This window comes from Mustelus asterias, unplaced genomic scaffold, assembly GCF_964213995.1.
Source record: "Mustelus asterias unplaced genomic scaffold, sMusAst1.hap1.1 HAP1_SCAFFOLD_3887, whole genome shotgun sequence".
Lineage (NCBI taxonomy): Eukaryota > Metazoa > Chordata > Chondrichthyes > Carcharhiniformes > Triakidae > Mustelus > Mustelus asterias.
The window spans coordinates 1024-24697 of NW_027593832.1; the positions used below are offsets into that span (position 1 = coordinate 1024).

At 42.3% G+C, this 23674-nt stretch overlaps 1 protein-coding gene across 1 annotated transcript; it reads left to right on the top strand.

Annotated features, from left to right (window-relative positions):
- Positions 1 to 373: 373 nt before the first annotated feature.
- On the top strand, positions 374 to 23240 carry LOC144490834 (enolase 4-like; the record flags this gene model as incomplete). Its single annotated transcript, XM_078208530.1, has 7 exons — positions 374 to 548; positions 5568 to 5737; positions 8923 to 9054; positions 13911 to 13976; positions 14170 to 14328; positions 14882 to 15007; positions 23048 to 23240. Coding segments are annotated over exons 1-7 (1021 nt in total), but the record flags the coding sequence as incomplete, so codon positions are not given.
- Positions 23241 to 23674: the final 434 nt, after the last annotated feature.

Genomic DNA, 23674 nt, shown 5'->3' on the forward strand with positions numbered 1-23674 from the left:
CTTAGTGATGTTCTTCTGCCTTTTCCCTGTACCCTTGCACAGTGTTTTTATTCAAATAATCATCTAATGCCTCAATTGAGCCTGTCTCCACCATATTGCCAAGTAGTATTCCAGATCCGAACCACTTACTGTGTGAGAGAGTTTTTCCTTGCATCTGATTTGTTTCTTTTGCAAATGACTTTAAACCTGTGCCCTCTCATCCTTGATCATTATGTAAGTGGGAACAGCTTCTCTTTATCTACTGTCTCCAGCCCCCTCATGAATTTGAATACCTTTTTCTCTCCAAGGAGAACAGTCCCAACCTCTCCAATATATCCTCATAATTGAAGTAACAGATTTTTTCCTCTAGTATATTGGTAATAATTTGCTAAGTATGCATTGTGCCAATTCTAAACTTGATATCTGCAGTGAATACTTTCAAAGAAAATTGGAAGAAGATGAAGAGCAAAGGAAAAAAGATGCTGAAGTAGAGGTCATAACGGAGGCTGATTTATCGATTTCAAACACCACAGCTATTACTATAGACAAGAAAAAGAAACCTCTTAAAGGTAATTTTGAAAAATATTTCTACAAACTGGTAGGCTTTCTTATTTAAAATAGTTTATTGAATATTAAAAATGAAAAATGTGTCCCCAGCCCACAGCAAACAAGTTGTTGCCATTTTACAGTGATGGGTTTTATACAAGTGCCCCACTGTTCATAGATGGTCACCTCATTAATGCATTTGAATTAGGCTCTCACTGTGTGCTTGGGTGCCTGATTTAAATTTAACAGTTGTTGCACAGCAACAGGACTCTGGAAAACTGGCATTGAAAGGGAGGCAGGAGCTGCATGCTTGGGCAAGCGAGGGAGTATGGTGCTGGAGAGTCACAAATAAGTGAAACCAGCTTGACCAGTAAACTTGAGTCGAGGCTAAGAAATCATCTCCAGTAGTAAAGACCAATTCCAAAACCTTGTGATTGCAATCTTCTGGAGATTTCTAGACCATGACCATAACTTGGAAACCCTGTAGGTTCCGCTGATGCTTAGGACACCGTCTCAGCTGCCCACCTCTTTTAATTCAAGGCCTTTGGGGGTGGATTGAACTTCCATCTCTGCCCCACAGGAAACTCATGCAATCAGATCCATTGAGATGTGCAGCTGGCATCACTGGGTTGTTCTCCATTCTATGCCTCTGCCATACCAGCACCATGTGGTTTCTGTCTCAGGTATACAATTCCCCCCAAAGGATATTCAGAGTCTTTATTTGTCTCCCAGAAACCAATCACAAAATACTAATTCACATATCTTGGGGTACTTAAATCAATAAATTATTTTTGTGCAGGGGCATACAATTCCCCACCTTCTCCTTGCAACTTCCTTTGAAATTGCTGAGACTCCCAATACCTCACAGAGGTTGAAAGAAACTCATTTGATTAAATCATAAAACTATCATACAACAGAAAAAAAATGGTGAACAGCAGATGCCAGTGCAATTTCTTGTAATTTTCAATCTTTATCAAACAGAACGTCAATAAAAAGGAACACCTGACCTTCGATTTACAAATAATTTGCATACTCAACTTTAGGGATTCTAGAAATTAACTTCCACTTCCATGATTTCAGAGACCTTCAAACATATTGCATACTATTGCATATTGCATCTTTCTGTCTCTGCAAGAGAAGTCCTTAATGCGGAATTGCAGACTGTTTTGCCGTGCATATCTGTAGGCCTATGGCTAAGCATTTACGTGACCAATCTAAAATCATTAAATCTATTTTATACACCGGAAGATGGAGCATTTATGAACATCCAGGAATGAAATTCATATTGCTGTTGTTTTTGGTGAGAATGGTACAGTAGTGAGACAAAGAATTTAAAAATAAACTTCCCATTGGCTTCTTACCATAGACACATTGAAAATAGGAGCTATTCAAAATGATCATGGCTGATCTTCGATCTCAACGCTATGCTCCAGCACTCTCCCCATCTCCCCTTTGCCTTTAGAATCTAGAAATCTATTTCTTTCCTTCCTAAATATATTCAGTAACTTGGCATTCGTAGCTATCTGTGATATAGAGAATTCCACAGGTTCACCACCCTCTCAGTGAAGAAGTTTCTCCTCATCTTAGTCCTAAATGGTCTAACCCGTATCCTGAGACTATGACCCCTTGTTCTAGAGTCCTGAGCCAGAGGAAGCATTATTCCTTTACTCAGTATGTCCAGTAAGAATTTTGTTTTAGTGAGGTCCCTGTCATTCTTCTAAACCGCAGTGAATTCTGGCATAGTTGAACCAGTCTCTCTTCACATGACAATCCTGTGGAATCAGTCTGGTGAAACTTTGCTCCATTCTCTCTATGGCAAGTATATCCTTTCTTGGATAAAGGGACCAAAACTGCACAGAATATTCCAAGTGTGGTCTCAACAAGGCCCTATACAGCTGCAGGAAAACATCCTTGCTCATATACTCGAGACCTTTGCAACATACCATTTGCCTTCTTAACTGTTTGCTGCACCTGCATACTTGCTTTCAGTAACTGGTGTAGAAGATCCCTTTGTCTATCAACATTTCCCAATCTATCACCATTTAATTGATATTCTGCCATTCTGTTTTTCCAACCGAAGTGAATAACTTCACACTTATCCACATTATACTGCATTTGCCATATGTTTGTCCACTCATTCAACTTGTCTTAATTGCCTTGAAACCTCCTTACTTCCTCCTCACTACTCACATTGTCTACTTTCTTTACACTTGCTGCAGTTCTGACTCTGAAGTAGCCAACTAGACTCCAACCTGAAATGTACAGGGGGCTCATTAATATATTCAAACCGGGGTCCTTTGATATGCATCGAACTCTGATACAACTTTGATGTCCAAATATGCAGAGTCTATGCTATGCAAACTGTGCTTAATGATCCTGAACAGCACAGCTTCCCTTAAAGGGAAGTCACTCTGTCATGGCCAAAAAATAGATTTGTGGCAGTCTTTTTGGACAAAATGAATGTTCTTCCAGTACCTCTACTAAAGTCCTGCCAGCCATTGGCTGACCATTCTCCATTACCCATTAATTATCCTGGATGAACTATTGTCTGGGCTCTACAGAATTTCTCACCCACCCCCTCAAATCATGAGTGAGCCTTTCAATGCTTATTATCATCTGCCTCATGATTTGGGTTACGTCTTTCCAGCAAAATTGATTTGGAGAGGCCTTAATTTACTTGTCCACACATTAAAATTTCTATGATCAAATGAGTCAGGGGAGATGGGAAAATTACATTTCTGCAATAAAAGGTAGGAGATTCCACATAGTATGGAGATGCAGGAAATCAAGAAAACAAATTTTATTTAAAACCTGACAGAAAATTTGACACAAGGTGATTGTAGAAAGTTGTTTTTCAAACTGGAGGCCTGTGACCAGCGATGTGCCTTAGGGATCAGTGCTGGATCCACTGTTAATTGTCATTTATATTAATGATTTGGATGAGAATATAGGAGGCATGGTTAGTAAGTTTGCAGATGACACCAAGATTGGTGGAAAAGTGGACAGTGAAGAAAGTTATCTCCGATTGCAACGGGATCTTGATCAATTGGGCCAGTGGGCTAACGAATGGCAGATGGAGTTTAAGTTAGACAAATGCGAGGTGATGCATTTTGGTAGATTGAACCAGGGCAGGACTTACTCAGTTAATGGTAGGGTGTTGGGGAGAGTTACAGAACAAAGAGATCTAGGGGTACAGGTTCATAGCTCCTTGAAAGTGGAATCACAGGTGGACAGAGTGGTGAAGAAGGCATTCGGCATGCTTGGTTTCATTGATCAGAACATTGAATACAGGAATTGGGACGTCTTGTTGAAGTTGTACAAGACATTGGTAAGGCCACTGTGTGCAGTTCTGGTCACCCTATTATAGAAAGGATATTATTAAACTAGAAAGAGTGCAGAAAAGATTTACTAGGGTGCTACTGGGATTTGATGGTTTGAGTTATAAGGAGAGGCTGGATAGACTGGGACTTTTTTCTCTGGAGCGTAAGAGGCTGAGGGGTGGCCTTATAGAGGTCTATAAAATAATGAGGGGCATAGACAAGGTAGATAGTCAATATATTTTCCCAAAGGTAGGGGAGTCTAAAACTAGAGGGCATAGGTTTAAGGTGAGAGGGGAGAGATACAAAAGTGTCTAGAGGGGCAATTCTTTCACACACACAGTGGTGAGTGTCTGGAACAAGCTGCCAGAGGTAGTAGTAGAGGCGGGTACAATTTTGTCTTTTAACATGCATTTAGATAGTTACATGGATAAAATGGGTATAGAGGGACATGGGCCAAATGCGAGCACTTGGGATTAGCTTAGGGGTTTAAAAAAAAATGGTGGCATGGACAAGTTGGGCCGAAGTGCCTGTTTCCATGCTGTAAACCTCTATGACTCTATGATTCTAAAATGTTATGATGGTTAGGATGCTACAATTGACATCAGCATTCTTGAGTTGGGGGCAGGTGAAAATTGCTAGAGTTCATATTCCCAGTCAGTTCTCAGCAATCCTTGTTCAAAATGTATGTGAGCATTTTGTAGAAGAGACATGGCTTTGGCTTTGATGTTGAATAGTCTGCTGACAGTCACTGTCAAGGTTTAGAACATAGAACAGTACAGCACAGAACAGGCCCTTCGGCCCACGATGTTGTGCCGAGCTTTATCTGAAACCAAGATCAAGCTATCCCACTCCCTATCATCCTGGTGTGCTCCATGTGCCTATCCAATAACCGCTTAAATGTTCCTAAAGTGTCTGACTCCACTATCACTGCAGGCAGTCCATTCCACACCCCAACCACTCTCTGCGTAAAGAACCTACCTCTGATATCCTTCCTATATCTCCCACCACGAACCCTATAGTTATGCCCCCTTGTAATAGCTCCATCCACCCGAGGAAATAGTCTTTGAACGTTCACTCTATCTATCCCCTTCATCATTTTATAAACCTCTATTAAGTCTCCCCTCAGCCTCCTCCGCTCCAGAGAGAACAGCCCTAGCTCCCTCAACCTTTCCTCATAAGACCTACCCTCCAAACCAGGCAGCATCCTGGTCAATCTCCTCTGCACTCTTTCCAGCGCTTCCACATCCTTCTTATAGTGAGGTGACCAGAACTGCACACAATATTCCAAATGTGGTCTCACCAAGGTCCTGTACAGTTGCAGCATAACCCCATGGCTCTTAATCTCCAACCCCCTGTTAATAAAAACTAAGTTTATTTATGAAGGATGGTTAATTGGGTGAAATACTAGCACATAACTGGTGTCCAGGATTGATTGAAGTCTGATTGATCTGTACTGATTGAAAGTCAGCTTTGGGATAGCTGACGTTTTAAAAATTAGATCATCTGAAAAAGGCACTTGGCTTCCTACATGTAGTATATGAAAATGATGAACAGGAAATGACTCACTAGTCCACCTGGCCTGTCTCATGTACTCGTAATGCCCTAAGCATCATGATACAGAGACACTCTCAGCACTAATTAGCTGGAAAAAGAATAAGATGATCAAAATTATTCTGGAAGATCATATTGGATATATATTTGAAAGACTATATTTATTTACAGCCAAGAAAAGTATTGCTCCAGAGAAACCAATCAAACCCCGTGAACCACCAGAACCATTTTTTCCTGGTGGAGTGGCAATTGGTGTTGTATCATTGGCAGTGGCCAGAGCTGCAACCAGACTTCAGAATTCCTCATTATATTTACATATCGCTTCACTGAATCACAAAGGGGTAGGTGGACATTTAAACTGTGCTTTTTAGCATTTAAGTTTATTCTATTCACAATTACTATTTAAATAATACAAGCTGCAACTATGTAAAAATGAAATCTGCAACTTTCAAGCTATGTAATAGAAAGGCAAAAGGTCCCTTATGTTGATATAGAAATCACATCCTCAGCTTATAAAGGCTTAACCTTTGTGCCATACCTTGAATTAGTATATGTTAACAAAATTTTGTGTTTAATTTTAAAATATTTGTGAAATTGTTTAACATTCAATGTGAATGATACTTCAAACATAATGCTGCACAGATCTTTAAGATTGTATTGGATCTTTGGATGAGGTAAGTGAAAGCCTTGTAGAGAGTGATCCAAAAATGATAAGGGAAAGGAAAATTAAGCAAATAGTGATGGTATCCTGGGGTGAAGTGATAAAAGTAAAGGGAGGACAGAACACAGTTTATCAAGCATTGTAACAGGCAGCATGTATGAGCATTGCCATTAGCATGTCATCTCTATGCAGCACACTATCGACTATTGTAACGTTAAGTTCAGTAGAGATGAAACGTTCATAACATTGGATGTTGTTTCTGAAGGGTAAGTAATATAGCAACATTGCCTGCTGAGCCAAGTGGGAGAGGAAGCTACGACAGTAACATTATTATGAGGACACAGGCTAACATGGGAAGTCGATGTGAGATACTAAAGAAAAAATATGTAATGCAATGACTCATATATTTGTAGTTATTTCATGAATTTTATGCAAGAACACAGCAAATATTATGATAGATATTCTTTCTTTAAAATGCCTTTATTTAAGAAAGTTAATTTTGTAGATAACTTGTGTTTTTCTAGATGTAAGGATTTTGTACAGGAATAATGAACTGCATATTGCTAGGTGGGGAGTTAAACTGTTGACGAAAAGCAAGGGAAAAATAATTGGAATTTACTGAAGCTATCTGGACTAATGGTTTGAGAAAAAGTAAATGAGCAGATGTTTGAAATTAATCAAGAGGTGGAAATGACCGTGTCTGCCGATCAAAACTAATAAAATGTAATGATTAACCTTGGATAAGAAAATGTTTACTGTTAACTCGTTGTATTTAAAATAAGGTTAGAAATAATAGTAAAATATTTAACAGGTACTAAATGACATTTGTGGAATGATAGCCTTTTAAAATTGATGGGATAATGACTTTTGTAAATAAAAGAACAAGAAATTTCATTTGACTGTTAAACATTCATATCAATATCCTACAACCTAATTTCAAAGGCATTAAGAATATCTAGAGGTAAACACTGAAAAAATATTGATTGACATGAAGAATGGCTGCATGAAAAATGGACAACAGATGGAGCTAAATCTGTACAGAAAATACAAACAAGGACATGAACATTAGTTCAGTTTTGTGGGCTATTTCAAAGACTTCCATATTCTCTAATCTATTTTTAAAAAAAAGATTTTATGTTCACCTAATGGCATAAAAAGTTATAATTGTGGCTTTTCATTTAGCTAATGAGATAGAAATGGTCTGATAGAGATCTTTAAAATTGTGAGTTGAACAAGGTAGATGAAGAAAGAATGGATAGAATTTTTAAAGGTGGGGGAAGCAGGTTTGGGTCATGCAGAGAGCTAAAACCCCTAAATATAACGTAGGGTTGGCATCCTGACATCACCCCAGCCTTTTCTGAGTTTCACATGGGTAAGTTTGAGGTGAGTGGGGAACCCCCATGTAACTCACAGCAATTAAATTTTGTTTTACCGAATAATTCTGCATTTAAAAGGGAGTAGATCTATTTCCCAAGCTGTGTGAAACTGTGTAAAACTTACCAGGGTCACTGAGGTGAGTGCACAGTGCAGTATGTTTCTTCAGTGAAACTGATGAGCTGGAAAGCTCTTGACCTATGAAACTGAAGAGCTCCAGTCATGGCCAGGTGAGAAGGTGCTGCTCAGAGTACCCCTCAAAGACTGCTTGACAAGTGATTGCCAACTTTTTGGTAGCCATTACACCTGCCTTGCACTTCACTCACCTTCAGCTGTGCTTTCGTATTGTCACCTTCACCACAGCATGGGAGCAGCTTATGCAACTCTAACTAGCACCCCTGACAAATATCAAAGCAGATCAACAACACTAATAGCAGGAGCAACACAAGCAGCAGCTTTTCCTGGAAAAATACTTCCTTCCCAGTGGACAGGTGAGCATGCATAGCCAGTGGACATCAAGATGCAAGTCTTAGGATGATTACCATGTACATCAGCAACCCCCTCTGCCTCAGACTTGTCCCTGAGTTTGTTGACTTTCTTCTCCTGCAAGAAAAGCCGTGTTAGTAATGGCTCGTGTGGACATTAGGAAGGGACAATATGTGTGGAGAGTGGGACTTGGGTGAGACAACGCAGTAGGACAAGGATGAATGCAAGTGTTGTTCAGATGGGGATGTGAGGTGCTTGGAGAGGATTGAGTTATAAGATATATTGTTCTGAGGAGAGCTAAGCATAGGAATGCTGGTTAAATCAGCATGTGGGCTTGGCACCTGAAAATATTATGCTATCACCTTTCTTGCCCTCCTGAGGTTCAGGATCCTCTAGGTTCATTGCTTTCAGTTTGGACAGATTGCAATTCTATGCTGACTTCCTCAGTCACTTCCATCAATGTCTGCTTGGTTAGAGAGGTTACCCTGTTCTTCCAGTCCTCGAGAAAGATCACGATGTGCCAGTCCAGATGTTTCAGTCTTTTATGCTGATGTTTATTACAGTAGTATTTATAGTGTGTGCTGATTGTAGCATTTTGTTATGGATTCAAATAGTTTAAGTTCAGCCACAAAAAGTGTTTATATTAGTAGTGTATTAAATACCTTTCACAGCTATAAAGTTCTACTAAATATCCAAGGGCAAACAGGTACAATATAACATCGACATTGACAGTGTTGTAATTTTCTGTTAAAAAATACCAACACTCTAATTATGCAAGCTTTCTGTGAGGCAAAACGTACAATCATTATGCCTCTTGGTAGTAATTAAACACCTCTGGTGTGTAAAGATATCAAATGTAAGATATGCACCAACATGATGTTTTGGGAAATTACCATATTTAATGCAAGTTATTCTGGTACTAGAGAAATCTAACTATACGGAAGGAAAGCATCTACATATTTCCAAGTTTTAAATACAACCTAAAACTGTAACTTGAAATTTTAGGAGCCTCCCAAAGAAATAAGAATGCCACTTCCTATGGTAAGTTTACTTAGTTGTGGGAAGTCTTCTGGAGGAAAGTTAAAATTGCTGAAGGAAGTGATAGCCGTTCCAAAATCCAACCTCAGTTATAAGCAGGTAAGGCAATTCTAATCATTGTAACGATTTTGATTTGATTTGATTTATTATTGTCACATGCATGAACATATAGTGAAAAGTATTCTTTCTTGCGCGCTAGACAGACAAAACATACCGTTCATAGAGAAGAAAATGAGAGTGCAAAATGTAGTGTTACAGTCATAGCTAGGGTGTAGAGAAAGATCAACTTAATACAAGGTAAGTCCATTCAAAAGTCTGACAGCAGCAGGGAAGAAGCTGTTCTTGAGTCGGTTGGTACATGACCTCAGACTTTTGTATCTTTTTCCCGACGGAAGAAGGTGGAAGGGAGAATGTCCGGGGTGCATGGCATCCTTAATTATGCTGGCTGCTTTGCCGAAGCAGTGGGAAGAGTAGACAGAGTCAATGGATTGGAGGCTGTTTTGCGTAATGGATTGGGCTATATTCACGACCTTTTGTAGTTCCTTGCAGTCTTGGGCAGAGCAGGAGCCATACCAAGCTGTGATACAACCAGAATGAATGCTTTCTATGGTGCATCTGTAAAAGTTGGTGAGAGTCGTAGCTGACATGCCAAATTTCCTTAATCTTCTGAGAAAGTAGAGGCGTTGGTGGGCTTTCTTAATTATAGCGTCAGCATGGGGGGACCAGGACAGATTGTTGGTAATCTGGACAAAAACCTGAAGCTCTCGACCCTTTCTACTTTGTCCCCATTGATGTAGACAGGGGCATGTTCTCCTTTACGATGACAATCTCCTTTGTTTTGTTGATATTGAGGGAGAGATTATTGTTGCCGCACCAGTTCACCAAATTCTCTGTCTCATTCCTGTACTCTGTCATTGTTTGAGATCTGAACCACTACGGTGGTGTCGTCAGCAAACTTGAAAATTGAATTGGAGGGGAATTTGGCTGCACAGTCATAGGTGTATAAGGAGTATAGTAGAGGGCTGAGAACACAGCCTTGTGGAGCACCGGTGTTGAGGATTTTCCCCTGCATTGGGCAGGAGAACATATAAAATGGTTTGATGGACCAACTGGTCCTTTCCTATGTTTGTAAAAGCACTGCAAAGATATTGCTTCTTTTTTACTTTTTTATAATGCACTCATGGGATGTGAGTGGCACTGGGAAGGCCAGCATTTATTGCTCATCTCTAATTTCCCCAATAAATATTCACTTGCTCAATAATTGACATAGTAAGATGGACTTTTGTTTGTTTTTGAGATTGACTCATAGTTTCCAAGAACATTGCCAGTGCAACCAGAAAAGGACTGATTATGTTTTTTAAATGTAGCATATGGGTCGTGGGTTTACCTCTAGTGAGATTCAGGTTTATAGCTACAATTGTTCTATCACTATTTTCCTCAAATCTGCAGGGCAGTAATTGTAGTATGTATGACTGAATTGTGAAACTGGGACCATCTATCCCTGACATGGTCAAGGTTTTTGGGGTTGGGGGGAGAGTTCCCATATTTTGTCTGCAAATAGTGGTGCTGTGTGCCAATCTGAGCACAACTATGACGCAAGCATGTAAAGCCAGAAAATCCAATAATAAAAGTTCCAAACTGCTTTAAAAAATGTAGCACTAAATCTTTGAGTCCTGGCCTGAATCCTCAGGATCTCTACATTTTTTGGTAGTCAAAGAGCTTTTTCTGGTGAATCTCCATCATTTGGGACTAAATAAATGCCCAAGGAATTCTCATAATGGGAGTCCTGAACTCAACCACATCTTCGACACCAACCCCTCCACTATTACTATCCTGTTACATTGCTATTCATATTCAGGATAGGCAAAGCCTCAACCCCCAAACGAGCCATCAGGAAACCAATGTAATTTGCAACGAATGTATTCAGATCGCATACCGATACTCAAATTTTGGTGGAGTACATTGGAAAGTTTATGAATTGTTTTGGACTAAAATCACAATAGGTTTGGGTGGAAGCCCTTTGATCTATTTAATTTAATTATTCTAGAATTCTAAAAATTTACTATTTGTTCTAAACCTGCTAATCACAACCTTAAACATTGCGTGGAACTTTTCCTTTGAGGCAGAATGTTGCAGCAGGCAGGAAAAGTGACATTGAAGCCCTGACTGCGGTTTTCTCCACCATATTGCTAGCAACTTGAAAAATATTCCAAGGGCGAGTTCCACGATGTTATGCCTGGCAGGACAGACTGTGCTTTTTTTTGAAGTCTTTTGAAAGGGCCACAAAAGTAAAAATAGAACCCTTCCCGGTAGCTTTCCCCAGGGCCTGGAGGCAGTGCAAAGGGGAAGTAATGATGCAATGCCAGGGTACTGCCCAGGTCTGATCCTTACCCGCCCCGAGCGAAGCATTAATCTGAGCTCCCCTGGTGGGACTGCACTCCGGGTGCATGCCGTGGGATGCCCGTTGCCTTTCACATCAGCTTGTCCTCACACGAATGTGAATGGATAATATAAAAGGATGGGGGAGATTATCAGGCACAATTGATAGATAATTAGATTCAATTTTATTCTAATGGGTTCCTGATGTTGAACATTGTGAATCCCGTTATGTCACAGGGGACAATCATTACGGGACTTCCCACCGACGTATAATGAAATTTGGGAATCTTGCACGATTTGATGTTCCCGTTGTCATTCAAGCCCGATGAGAACGGAAGCACAAAAATGCCGGCCTGTCTCTCATGTTATTGTAGCCATACATCACTCACAAGCCCTAAACTATGCCATAGCTTCACAAGTAATTTATTTCTTGTTACAAACACAATAGGTTATTACAAATAATGATGTTTTCGGTACGTTAGAGTATAAAAGTTGGGGTCTGATGTTGCAGATGTATAGAACGTTGGTTCGGCCGCATTTGGAATACTGCGTCCAGTTCTGGTCGCCACACTACCAGAAGGACGTGGAGGCTTTGGAGAGAGTACAGAGGAGGTTTACCAGGATGTTGCCTGGTATGGAGGGGCTTGGTTATGAGGAGAGATTGGGGAAACTGGGGTTGTTCTCCTTGGAAAGACGGAGGATGAGGGGAGACTTAATAGAGGTGTATAAAATTATGAAAGGCATAGATAGGGTGAACGGTGGGAAGCTTTTCCCCGGGTCGGTGGTGACGTTCACGAGGGGTCATAGGTTCAAGGTGAAGGGGGGGAGGTTTAACACAGATATCAGAAGGACATATTTCACACAGAGGGTCGTGGGGGCCTGGAATGTGTTGCCGGGCAAGGTGGTGGAGGCGGACACACTGGGAACGTTTAAGACTTATCTAGACAGCTATATGAACGGAGTGGGAATGGAGGGATACAAAAGAGTGGTCTAGTTTGGACCAGGGAGCGGCGCGGGCTAATTGTTCCTGGTTTCTCGTTTCAAGGCTTCATTCTATGATCATCTTGCTGGTGCCAGTACAGAGTGAGACTGCGGATAGTTGGGAACCTGTCTCGGGGGCAGGGAATTCATATGGTGTTCGTGGAAGTGGAAATGACTAGGGTTGGGAAGCATTTTACGATCGGGGCCATTGTGATCTCCTGGACTCGTTTCGATCGCCTCAGGGGGTCGGAGAGGAATTTCCCAGATTTTTTTTCCCCATATTGGCCCTGGGGTTTTTCACTCTGGGTTTTCGCCTCTCCCTGGAGATCACATGGTCTGGAATGGGGGGGTGGGGGTAAGTTAATAGGTTGTAATGAACAAAGCATCGTAGCTGTGAGGTACAGCTCGGTGGATAGGATATTGGTATGTAGATAGGCTGGAAAATTGGGCGGGGATCCTGGATTCAGGATTCAATCCTGGACCGGGGAGCGGCGCGGGCTTGGAAGGCCGAAGGGCCTGTTCCTGTGCTGTATTGTTCTTTGTTCTTGTTCTTTGTTTTTAATTTAATTTTATATTAGTTTGTTGCTACTTTCAGCTGCATTTCCTGGTGAGATGTTAATTGCTGCACCTGATTGCTGATGCAGTCCTGAATACTGATTTTAATCTGAGCAATAGTTTGTTCCGTCTGAATATTTGGAAATTCGAGTACTATAAAAAAGATTGGCTTTTGTTCAATTGATACTTCATGTTTCCTCAGAGATAACAGGTAGAGACAACAAATTTCCACCTATCCCACTTTGGAAGAGAATGAGGAAGGAAAAATGAAAGTAACTCCAGCAGTTTATTTCCAATAATCAAATGCCTTGTAAAGTCAGATAATTAACTTTTAACATTTTCCTGCTAAGTAGGTTTTAGTTAGAAGGCTGGAAAAGTCAGTTTTGTTTAGCAGATATAACTTTAGCTGAAAAGCATTTAGCCACGAGATTTTTTTTTGTCTCAGCAGTGGTCCCCTGAAGGGTTAACTGCTCCAAGGATGCATCTCTCCAAGGCAGTGAATTATTTGATTGATAACTGAGTCAAGATAAAGCCAAAGTAAGATATATGAAAGGCCTTTTTTGTTAAAACTGAAATTCATTAAGATCAACCATGATATTGTTGAGAAGCAGACTCAAGGGGTCATTTGGCCCACTCCTATTTCTGTAGCCATAGTGGAAGAAAGCTACAAGAAGAGGGGTGTTAGAACAAATACTTTAGCATTTAAAAAGGCATGGCTTGCCAATTCCTCAAGCTCAAGAGCTGTATCATGTGAAATCTCCAGTTCATGGTATCATAAGTGTTTTTGATTACATGTATAATTATCATTTGTAGTGGTTATCTTTGTGTATGCGCAATTGTTAGTTATAATAGTTATCATTGTATGCTTAATTTCCGTGGAAGCCAATAAGTGTTATAGAGCCCAAATATCTTGTAGAATAATTTATGTGTTTATAAACAAAAACATCCATTCCTAATAAGTCTGGAACATTTGCTTACTCTTATCACCAGCATGGAATGATTTGAGAATCTAATTGTGGCTCTTTGAAATTGTCTTGCAGAGTCTTAAGATGATGATGTCTCTTCAACAACAAATTACCAAATGTTTATTCACCCAAAAACCTGGAGTAAGAATATGTTGAACAATGCATCTATTATCTATCCCAATTAAACAGCCAAAAAAGCAATCTTATGTGCAATGTTAAAATTAAATTATTAGAAGAAAGAAGACAATCTTATTTTTTGGTGTTGAATGATTAAATCACAATTTTTAAGCAAGCAATCTAACAAAATAAGTAACTTCCTGTTTATTACATTCAGCCTACAGCAATGTCTGACTTGGGCTGTTGGGAGAAAGGATTTGATCAAACCGAACAGCCTTTTGAGGTGATCCAAGAGGCTTGTAACGCACTAGAATTGACGCTGGGAGAAGATCTGCATTTGATGCTCAATTGCGCTGCTCATGAATTGATGGATTATGTGAGTTAAGATTAAATTTACATAATTTTATGTAATTAACATTGTTCCTCATGTAACATCTCTCAATGGCTTCATCCCTCCCTGTCTCTGGAATTCCCTCTCTAAACATTTGCACTTCTCAACGTCTCCTCATTTAGAGATATAACGTATCTTGCCAGAGGATTCACCAAAGGGAGATCTGTCTGTACTAAATTGGTTGGTGCAGACTTATCATGACCCAGAAAGGCACACTGACCTTAGTATAAGAGATGATGCATTATACAGCTAGTTTGTTTCACAGTGAATTGATGTATTATTGAAACTTTAAAGATATGAGTGTTCACAAAGTTTTCAATTGTATGATGCATATTGAAGGTACTCTGAGCCTTGAGCTGCAAGGTTGTGAGGGCTTGACTTGGATAGAATAAACATGGAAGAGGCAATGTTTTATGATAAAAAAACATGATGAAATACATGGTTATGTCAAATGCTCTTTCCTTGCCAAATTTCTTTGTATGCCTCTTTCAATACCAAAATTGGATAAGGATTGGGCATTTCTCTTTATGTCTTCCAGGAGAGGGAGAAATATGAAATTATAAGCGGAGTATTCAAACATCCCGATGAAATGATGGAACTGTACACAAGCCTGTTGGAAAAGTATCCATCAATCATTGGTCTGATAGACCCCCTTCGGAAGGAGGTTGGTAACTATCATTGACATTAGTTTGAAAGATGATCATTAATTTCAAAATACTGTTGAAAGTTTACCAAAACTGTAGAAATTTAAGAAGATTAAGATCAGTATGAATAAATAATGTGAACTACTGTACGATCTGGTTTAAAGATCTTATTTTGAGTCAGTCTTTAAAATGGCAACCTGCTGCTTTTGTAAAAATACATTTAACATAGCATAACCTTCCCCAAAGCACTTCACAGGATATAGGGAACAATGCATAAGCCAAAGAATGAGTGGTGACCAGGTAAAGAGATGGGTTTTTAAGGAAGAAAGGGAGGTTGAGAAGTGGAGAGGTTTAGGAAAGACATCCTCAGCAGCAAAGGAGACTGGCCCTTGGCCATGAGGGACACAGAGCTGAGGAATATGGGATTGGAAGGTAACAAACGTAATATTGGGTGGAATTTTCTCCAAAATCGGCAAACACTGATGGCGTGAGTGAAAAGTGGCAGTAAACCTTTTTACACAGGCTCCATGCCATATTGCTGGCGGGCAGCATCTGATTTGCCCGGCCCACCATCACATCAGCTCTTTAATGATCAGTGGTCAGCACTAATACCTTGCAGAAGAAGACAGCCATCCAGTGTCTCAAGAGGATGAATGATCTCCATTGTACCAGGGTAAGTCATTACTATCATTGCACTCAAGTCACACACTCTCAGAGCCAATACACATCCACAGGGATCTTGCGTCAAGCCAGCTCAAGGGAAACATTCATTTGCTTTCTTACACACATCTTCATAAGCCCTGTGAATCATGTCCGAATCACTTTGCTCATTGACCGCTCCTGTGCTGATGGTGAGGATGCCAGTGACAAACAAGTGAGGATCCAGCAGCGCAACATGAATCAGATAATAATGGTGTGAGTCATGTCTCCTGTTTCTCAAGCCCCTGCCATATACTAATGAGCTCTCCTTTCTTTTGCAGGCACATTTGGGAAGCAGCCTAGGGAATCCACTACATCAAGTCCACGACTACAGCACTGACAGCACCACAGAGGAGGGATTCATGGACTCCAAAAAAGAACCATTACAGCACTCCCCCGCACTCTGCACCAGCACAGATACCCACCCCAGGGGTGGGACCTAGTTCTAGAGTATGTTGAGGCAGGGACTCCCAGGATGCCAGAACTTGGAGGATTGCTGGAGGTTAGGAATTGCTGAGTCTCAGTCTGATGCCGAGTCTCTGGACTCAGTCATGCCTCAGTTGCTGGAGGTCTAAAGCAAAACTGGGAAAAGTCAGGAAGAGATATCTGGTACACTCCTCAGATTGGAAGAGTGCATGGAAGAGAGTGTCCACCTGAGACAGGTGAGACAAGAGACTGTCAGAGGTGATTGTGCCAACACTCAAATGCAACAAGGTTAACACAGCTAGGGTGGTGGTCACTATGGAGACCTTGGTGCAAGACATTTGCCCAGCACTGCTGCAGGACATGCATTCCCTGGTGCATACACTTGCTGGGATCCATCAGTGGCAGGGCGAGAGGATGGCGAGGTTTCTCGAGCTCACTCCAGCTGCCCGCATATCCCAAGGACCATGCCAGGGGCCCTCTGGAATCCACAGGGAGGAGAATCAGCTGGTGCACACCCCAGGGCCATCCATCCAGGTGACTCTGGGATTGTCCCACCCATCTGAACCCCTCTTCTTGTGATCACTTCAACTTCAGCTCCACAGGCTGAGGAGGGTGGCAGGACCCCAAAAGCAGGCTGCGGTCCCTCCAGATCATGGCCCTCCATAGAACACCCACTAAGGTCATCACATAAAACAGGGAATGGTAGATAGCTGGTTGCCTCGACCTCCACTGTGGATGTTGAGGATGCACCAAGGCGTAGTGACAGGTTTAGAAAGGTTAAGTAGCTCTGGTTGCATAGCCTGGACAAGGGTGTTAAGCACTTGTACATAACAATCACCTTGTAAATAAAGTCTAATTAATTACACCTTTTCTATTGTTCCAGTAAGCTCCTGTAATCCTGAACTGATTCCTGCACAAGATAGAGGCAGAGTGTTCAGTCCAGGGCTTCCTCCATGAGCTTTGTGCAAGGTTTCCAGCAAATTGGTGGCATCCCTGAACTTCATGCATCACCATGATATGATCCTAGTAATTGGGAGCAAGCGAGTTGCCAACAGCCAGACAGGAGTCAGACATTCGGAGAAACTCTGTAAGGATCTATGTGCACAGTTCCTACTGCAAGTTATCATCCTTCTCCTGGAATGTAAGCACGATGGGTGACCGTGGCGTCTCATGACAGGAGCCTTATCATAGACAGCGTGCACTGCCATCAGTCTTAACAGAAGAGGAATGCTCACAAAAACCATGTGAAGATAATGGGGTGTCCTGACTCAATGTCCTCATCACCCTCCATGAATCTAGCAGCAATGAGCATTTTTATGGCTCGTCAGGACATCATCATTTCCTCATGGCCGACATCCTCTCCCTTGAGGACCTCCTCAGCGTGTCACCCCATCAACAGATTCCTCATCTTTTCCTCGAGTAGTTCTTCCCCTTGTTGCAGTGCCAGGTTGTGCAGGGTGCAACAATTGTCAATGATGCTTGACACCCTCTGTGGATTGTATTGCAAGGCTCCACCAGACTTTTCCAGACACCAGAACCTCACCTTCAGCATCCCTATGGGTCTGCTCCACCAAAGTGCGAATTGCAGCATGAGCTTCATTGAGTACAGATGCAACATGATACAATGGCATTTACACAGGCGTCATCAGTTACCTCTTCAGTGGGTAACCTTGTCCCTTGCAGCTTTTGCGGACCCTGAAATATGTCAGGGATCTGAGAGCGGCTGGGAATATAGAAGTCATACACACTCCCTGGGAATTGAGCATATACCTGCAGTGCATCAAGGTTAAAATGCTGAGCATCAATCAATAGCATTCGCACTCATAAGTGGTGTTTTAAGTGGGTATAATTGTGTGACCAGTTTGATTCCAGGCAGTGCGGTACAGATCAATGACACGTCTTTACATAGTTTTGCCCTTGTCAACAGCCCATCTCCAGAAGCCCCTCCTTTCACCCAGATTTGAGTGGAACCATCAGTCATGATTAGCCCTCACTCCCCTATTGCATTGCTCCAGGCTTCCTTTCCCTCTGTGAGGCCCTTCTGAGAATCCTGTGCCCAAGGCTTCCCTTCCCTCTGTGAGGCCCTTCTAAGAAGCAATGGCCCAACAGCAGAAAGCATCCTCAGGGACAGAGCTTTTCATACTTGACAGTCTAATCCTGAGTCACCCCTCTTGGGTTTTCCCCCCTTGTCTCACCCAACTAGACTTGCGATGCCTTGGAATCTTCCACCTGGTCTCCCCGAATAGGCCCCGAGTACCCTGTAATCTTCCCCCTGGTATCCTGGAGTTTTCTGCCCTGTATTCTCCCCCCCCCCGCACCCCCCCCCCGCATCTGTCTTCCTGAGTAGGACCCCAGTCTCCCTTCAAAGTTACCCTGGTATCCCTCAAGTGTTATCCTGGTTTCTCCTCAGTCAGGCCTGGTCACCCCCAAGTCAGGCCCCTGGATATGAGGTGCCACTCCACGAGCGCTACGTTCACCTTGCACTTCTCTTCGGGGGTGTGCTTGCCAGGTACATACCTTTTGAAGCCAGTCATGATTCATGCTGTTCTGACATCACGGCTCTGTGGATAAACTCTTTGACCAGGGTTGGGGAATGACTATGGTGTATGGGCCCGATAATCAGATGCAACTATATTCAAATAAAATTCTGGATATTAGCGGGAAATACAGCCCACTACTTAAAGCGGAGGGGAAATGGGACCTCATGGGAAGCTTTCACAGCAACATCATATGCGACTTTGGACTTCTCATCGTATTGTCCACTCTGGTCTCCTAACCCCCCCAGCTGAAAAGGGGGTGGAAAATCCCGGCCATGCTTATTGTAGGAGAATAAGCTTTCTAGAGGTGTCAGGACATCAGTGCAGAAGGACTCTGCACCTATTCAGGCATGGGTTTATGACCTTGTTGAGGATTACTTCAGGTCTAGCAGATTACTTGGGCACACTGCTAGTAAAACTAACAGAGCTCTGAACCTTTTCGTACGTGGGTTGTTTCAAGGATTGGCTGCTAACCTGGATTGGATTTCTCAAGTGGCTGTCCATTATAGTATAAGATCGCTCACAGATGTGCTAATCAAGAGGGTTGACTCTGACATAGAATTTCAAAAAGATATGGTAACACTGGCACAGAGGACAGTGGAATTTGACTCTATCGCTGGATTCTCTCAGGTGCAGGGAGTCATTGATTGCACCCATGTGGCCATCAAGGCACTGTGAGCAACCAGAGAGATTCCTTGTTAGGAATGGATTTCACTTCCTAAATGTGTAGCTGGTCTGCAATCACAAAAAGCATTTCATGCAGGTGTGTGCAAGTTTCTTGGCAGCTACCATCTTTACCTTTATGCAGTCGAAAGTGTCACATATTCCTCCATCACAAGGACCACCTTGTCAACAGCCCATCTCCAGAAGTCCCCCCTTTCGCCCAGATTTGAGTGGAACCGTCAGTCATGATTAGCCCTCACTCCCCTACTGCATTGCTCCAGGCTTCCTTTCCCTCTGTGAGGCCCTTCTGAGAATCCTGTGCCCAAGGCTTCCCTTCCCTCTGTGAGGTCCTTCTAAGAAGCAATGGCCCAACAGCAGAAAGCATCCTCAGGAACAGAGCTTTTCATACTTGACAGTCTAATCCTTAGTCACCTCTCTTGAATTTTTCCCCCTTGTCTCACCCAACTAGACTTGCGATGCCTTGGAATCTTCCACCTGGTCTCCCCAAATGGGCCCCTAGTACCCTATAATCTTCCCCCTGGGGCGGCACGGTAGCACAGTGGTTATCACTGCTGCTTCACAGCTCCAGGGACCTGGGTTCGATTCCTGGCTCAGGTCACTGTCTGTGTGGAGTTTGCACATTCTCCTTGTGTCTGCGTGGGTTTCCTCCAGGTGCTCCGGTTTCCTCCCACAGTCCAAAGATATGCGGGTTAGCTTGATTGGCCATGCTAAAATTGCCCCTTAGTATCCTGAGATGCATAGGTTAGAGGGATTAGCGGGTAAAATATGGAGGGATGTGGGGTAGGGCCTAGATGGGATTGTGGTTGGTGCAGACTCGATGGGCCGAATGGCCTCTTTCTGCACTGTAGGGTTCTATGATGATGTATCCTGGAGCTTTCCGCTCTGTATTCCCCCACACATGTCTTCCTGAGTAGGACCCCAGTCTCCCTTCAAAGTTACCCTGGTATCCCTTAAGTGTTATCCTGGTTTCTCCTGAGTCAGGCCTGGTCACCCTCAAGTCAGGCCCCTGGATATGAGGTGCCACTCCACGAGAGCTGTGTTCACCTTGCACTTCTTCGGGGGTGTGCTTGCCAGGTACATGCCTTTTGAAGCCAGTCATGATTCATGATTCATGAACATCTTCTGAAGATGCAGTTCTGGTGTCTTGACCGGATGGGTGTTGCTCTTCAGTATCTTCCATCAAGGGTCACAGAATCACAGAACGACAGAATCAAGAATTGCTACAGCTCAGGAGGCCGCCATTTGGCTCATTATTTCTGAACTGGCTTTCAGAATGCCGAATTCCCTTATTGCAATTCTCCTGCCTTCTCCCTGTAAACTTGCACATTCTTCCTTTACTGATAATAGTTTAATTTTCTTCTGAATGCTTCAATCAATCCTGCCTCCACTACACTCTCAAATAATGCATTCCAGATATGAACCACTTGCTGCATGAGAAAGATTTTCCCATATCATTTTTGCTTTTTTGCCAAATATTTTAAATCTGTGTCCTCTCACTCTCCGTCATTTCACAAGTGAGAACAATCACTCCCTATCCAGTCTGTCCAGACCACTCATGATTTTGAATACTTCAATTAAACTCTGCGCTGCCTTGTTTGCTTCAAGGAAACCAGCCCTTATTTCTCCAATCTATCTTCATAACTGAAGTTGCTCATCCCTGAAACTATTCTTGTGAATCTTTCCTAAAGTGCAGCATGCAGAACTGGACACAGTATTCCATCTGAGGCCAAACTAGTGTCTTATGTAAGTTCGACATTTACTCCTTGCTCTTGTACTCTATGCCCCAGTTAATAAAGCCTAGGTTATTGTATGCTTGATTAACCACTCTCTCAATCTGGTGTGTCAGCTACGACTCTCACCAACTTTTACAGATGCAACATAGAAAGCATTCTTTCTGGTTGTATCACAGCTTGGTATGGCTCCTGCTCTGCCCAAGACCGCAAGAAACTACCAAAGGTAGCCCAATCCATCACGCAAACCAGCCTCCCATCCATTGACTCTATCTACACTTCCCGCTGCCTCAGCAAAGCAGGCAGCGTAATTAAGGACCCCACACACCCCGGACATTCTCTCTTCCACCTTCTTCCGTCGGGAAAAAGAAATAAAAGTCTGAGGTCACGTACCAACCGACTCGAACAGCTTCCTCCCTGCTGCCATCAGACTTTTGAATGGACCTACCTCGCATTAAATTGATCTTTCTCTACACCCTAGCTATGACTGTCACACTACATTCTGCTCTCTCTCTTTCCCTTCTCTATGAATGAGATGCTTTGTCTGTATAGCACGCAAGAAACAATACTTTTCACTGTATACTAATACATGTGACAATAATAAATCAAATCAAATCATCTTCAATGTGTTATGCACGTATACATCCAGGTCCCTCTGTTCCAGTACCCCCTTTGGAAATGTACCCTTTATTTTTTATTGTCTCTCCATGTTCCTCCTACCAAAATAAATCACTGCATTTCTCCACATTGTTCTTCATTGGCTCTAATACTATCTCTAATTTCCCTTGTAACCCATGGTTTGGCCACCTTTCCAGTTTTATTTTTGCACCAGGCAGAAATGAACAATTGTTGCAGTTTACCTATGCGCTCTCATGCTTGCCATTGCCTATCCACTCTCATCCCTTTAAGTAACGTTTCCGAATCCAAGATAGCCAACTCTTGGCTCATACCATCGAACTTTCCTTTATTTCGATTCAGGATCCTAGTCTCAGAATCAACTGCATCGTTGTCCACCTTGGTGAAGAGTTCTATTATATTATGGTCTCTAACCCCAAGGGGCCTCACACAACTAGATTGCCAATGATTCCTTTCTCATTACACAATACCCCGTTTAGGATGGCATGTTTTCTAGTTGGTTTCTCATTGTATTGGTCCAGAAACCCATCCTATATACACTCCAGGAATTCCCCCTTTATTTTCAAATCTTTCCATGGCCTTATCCCTCCCAATCTCGGTGCTCTCCTCCAGCCTTAAAACCCAAGGGACTGGATTTTCTAGGGTGCGGAAACCATCATCAGATTGCTGCGGCATCTGAAAATCTGCCTGACCCAGTGCTGCTCTGTATTTCTGTTGAGAATTTCCAAATCCATTGGTCCAGAAATGCGGACCACAGCATCCTTGAGAGAACTCCATCAGATCTTAGTGGAATTGGGGGAATGACAAGACATGCCCCATTTCTACAACACTAGCTACCTTTTAGCAAGTATATATCTTCATAGGCTCCTGGTCCTGGGGACAGGGGAATGGGGAAATGCTGATCGGAATTGCTGAGCAATTCCCACGGAAGTCTGCACTTCAGGACTTCTACACAGTTTCAACCCGTATCTTAGTCATACTTTTGGTCTCCGATGATCCAAAGACTGGAAAATTTGGCCTATTATTATTTTTTTCAGTTCTAAGTCCTTGCACATTCCCGCTATTCACCACCCCCCCCCCCCCCCCCCCCCCCCCACCCCATTGGTATTCCTACATTAAACCTCTCCACCTCCATCTCTCTTTCCTGCCTTAAGTCACTCCTTAAAACCATCACTTTTGGCCAAGCTTTAACTTGTCCAGATCGTGTAACTAGGTGTCACATTTAGTTTAAAAAACTCTCGTGTAAATTGTCTTGGGAGATTTTACTACATTAAAGACAAACTTACCTGAGACAACTAATTTTCACTTATTTTACAACAAAGTGATATCTATTTGTTCTGTTACTCAGGATGAAGAGCAATGGTGTAAGCTGTGTTACCTTCTTAGTCCCCAGTGCTATTTCTTGGCTAATGCAGCATCAAGGTCAATAGACAAGCTCATAACAGACAACCTGGATGGAAATAGATACAGTGGTTTGATCTTGAAACTCACCAATCAAACCACAATATCTGACTTTATTCAAGTATCTAAACTGATGGAAGGTATGTTATTTATAATCTAGAAATAATTACCATCATTAGCGTTAAAATCATCAATATGCATGATGAATTCTGCCTTTTTAAAATAAGAGCGTTCAGAGCCTGGCTCTTGAGTAAGAACCAACAATATGTACCAGCTTACTTTAGGTAGCTCCTGTAAACAGAAAATGTCTCGGAGGGTTAGAAGTGACTAATCACCGAAAGTGCACATGAAGAATTAGATTTTCTGAAGGCTTTCAAAGGTGAGGAAAGATGTAGCAAAATGAATAAAATGAGAATCACATGAAGGTACAGTGGAGGGAGGGGGTAATGCATAGTATTACATTACAATAGTGATTATGTGCTGAATCTGTCTCTTGGCTTGAGAAAACTGATCTGCACATTTTGGTTCTCTTTGGTTCTCCAAAACCGTATCCCTACTCCCAACTGTGTTTTAA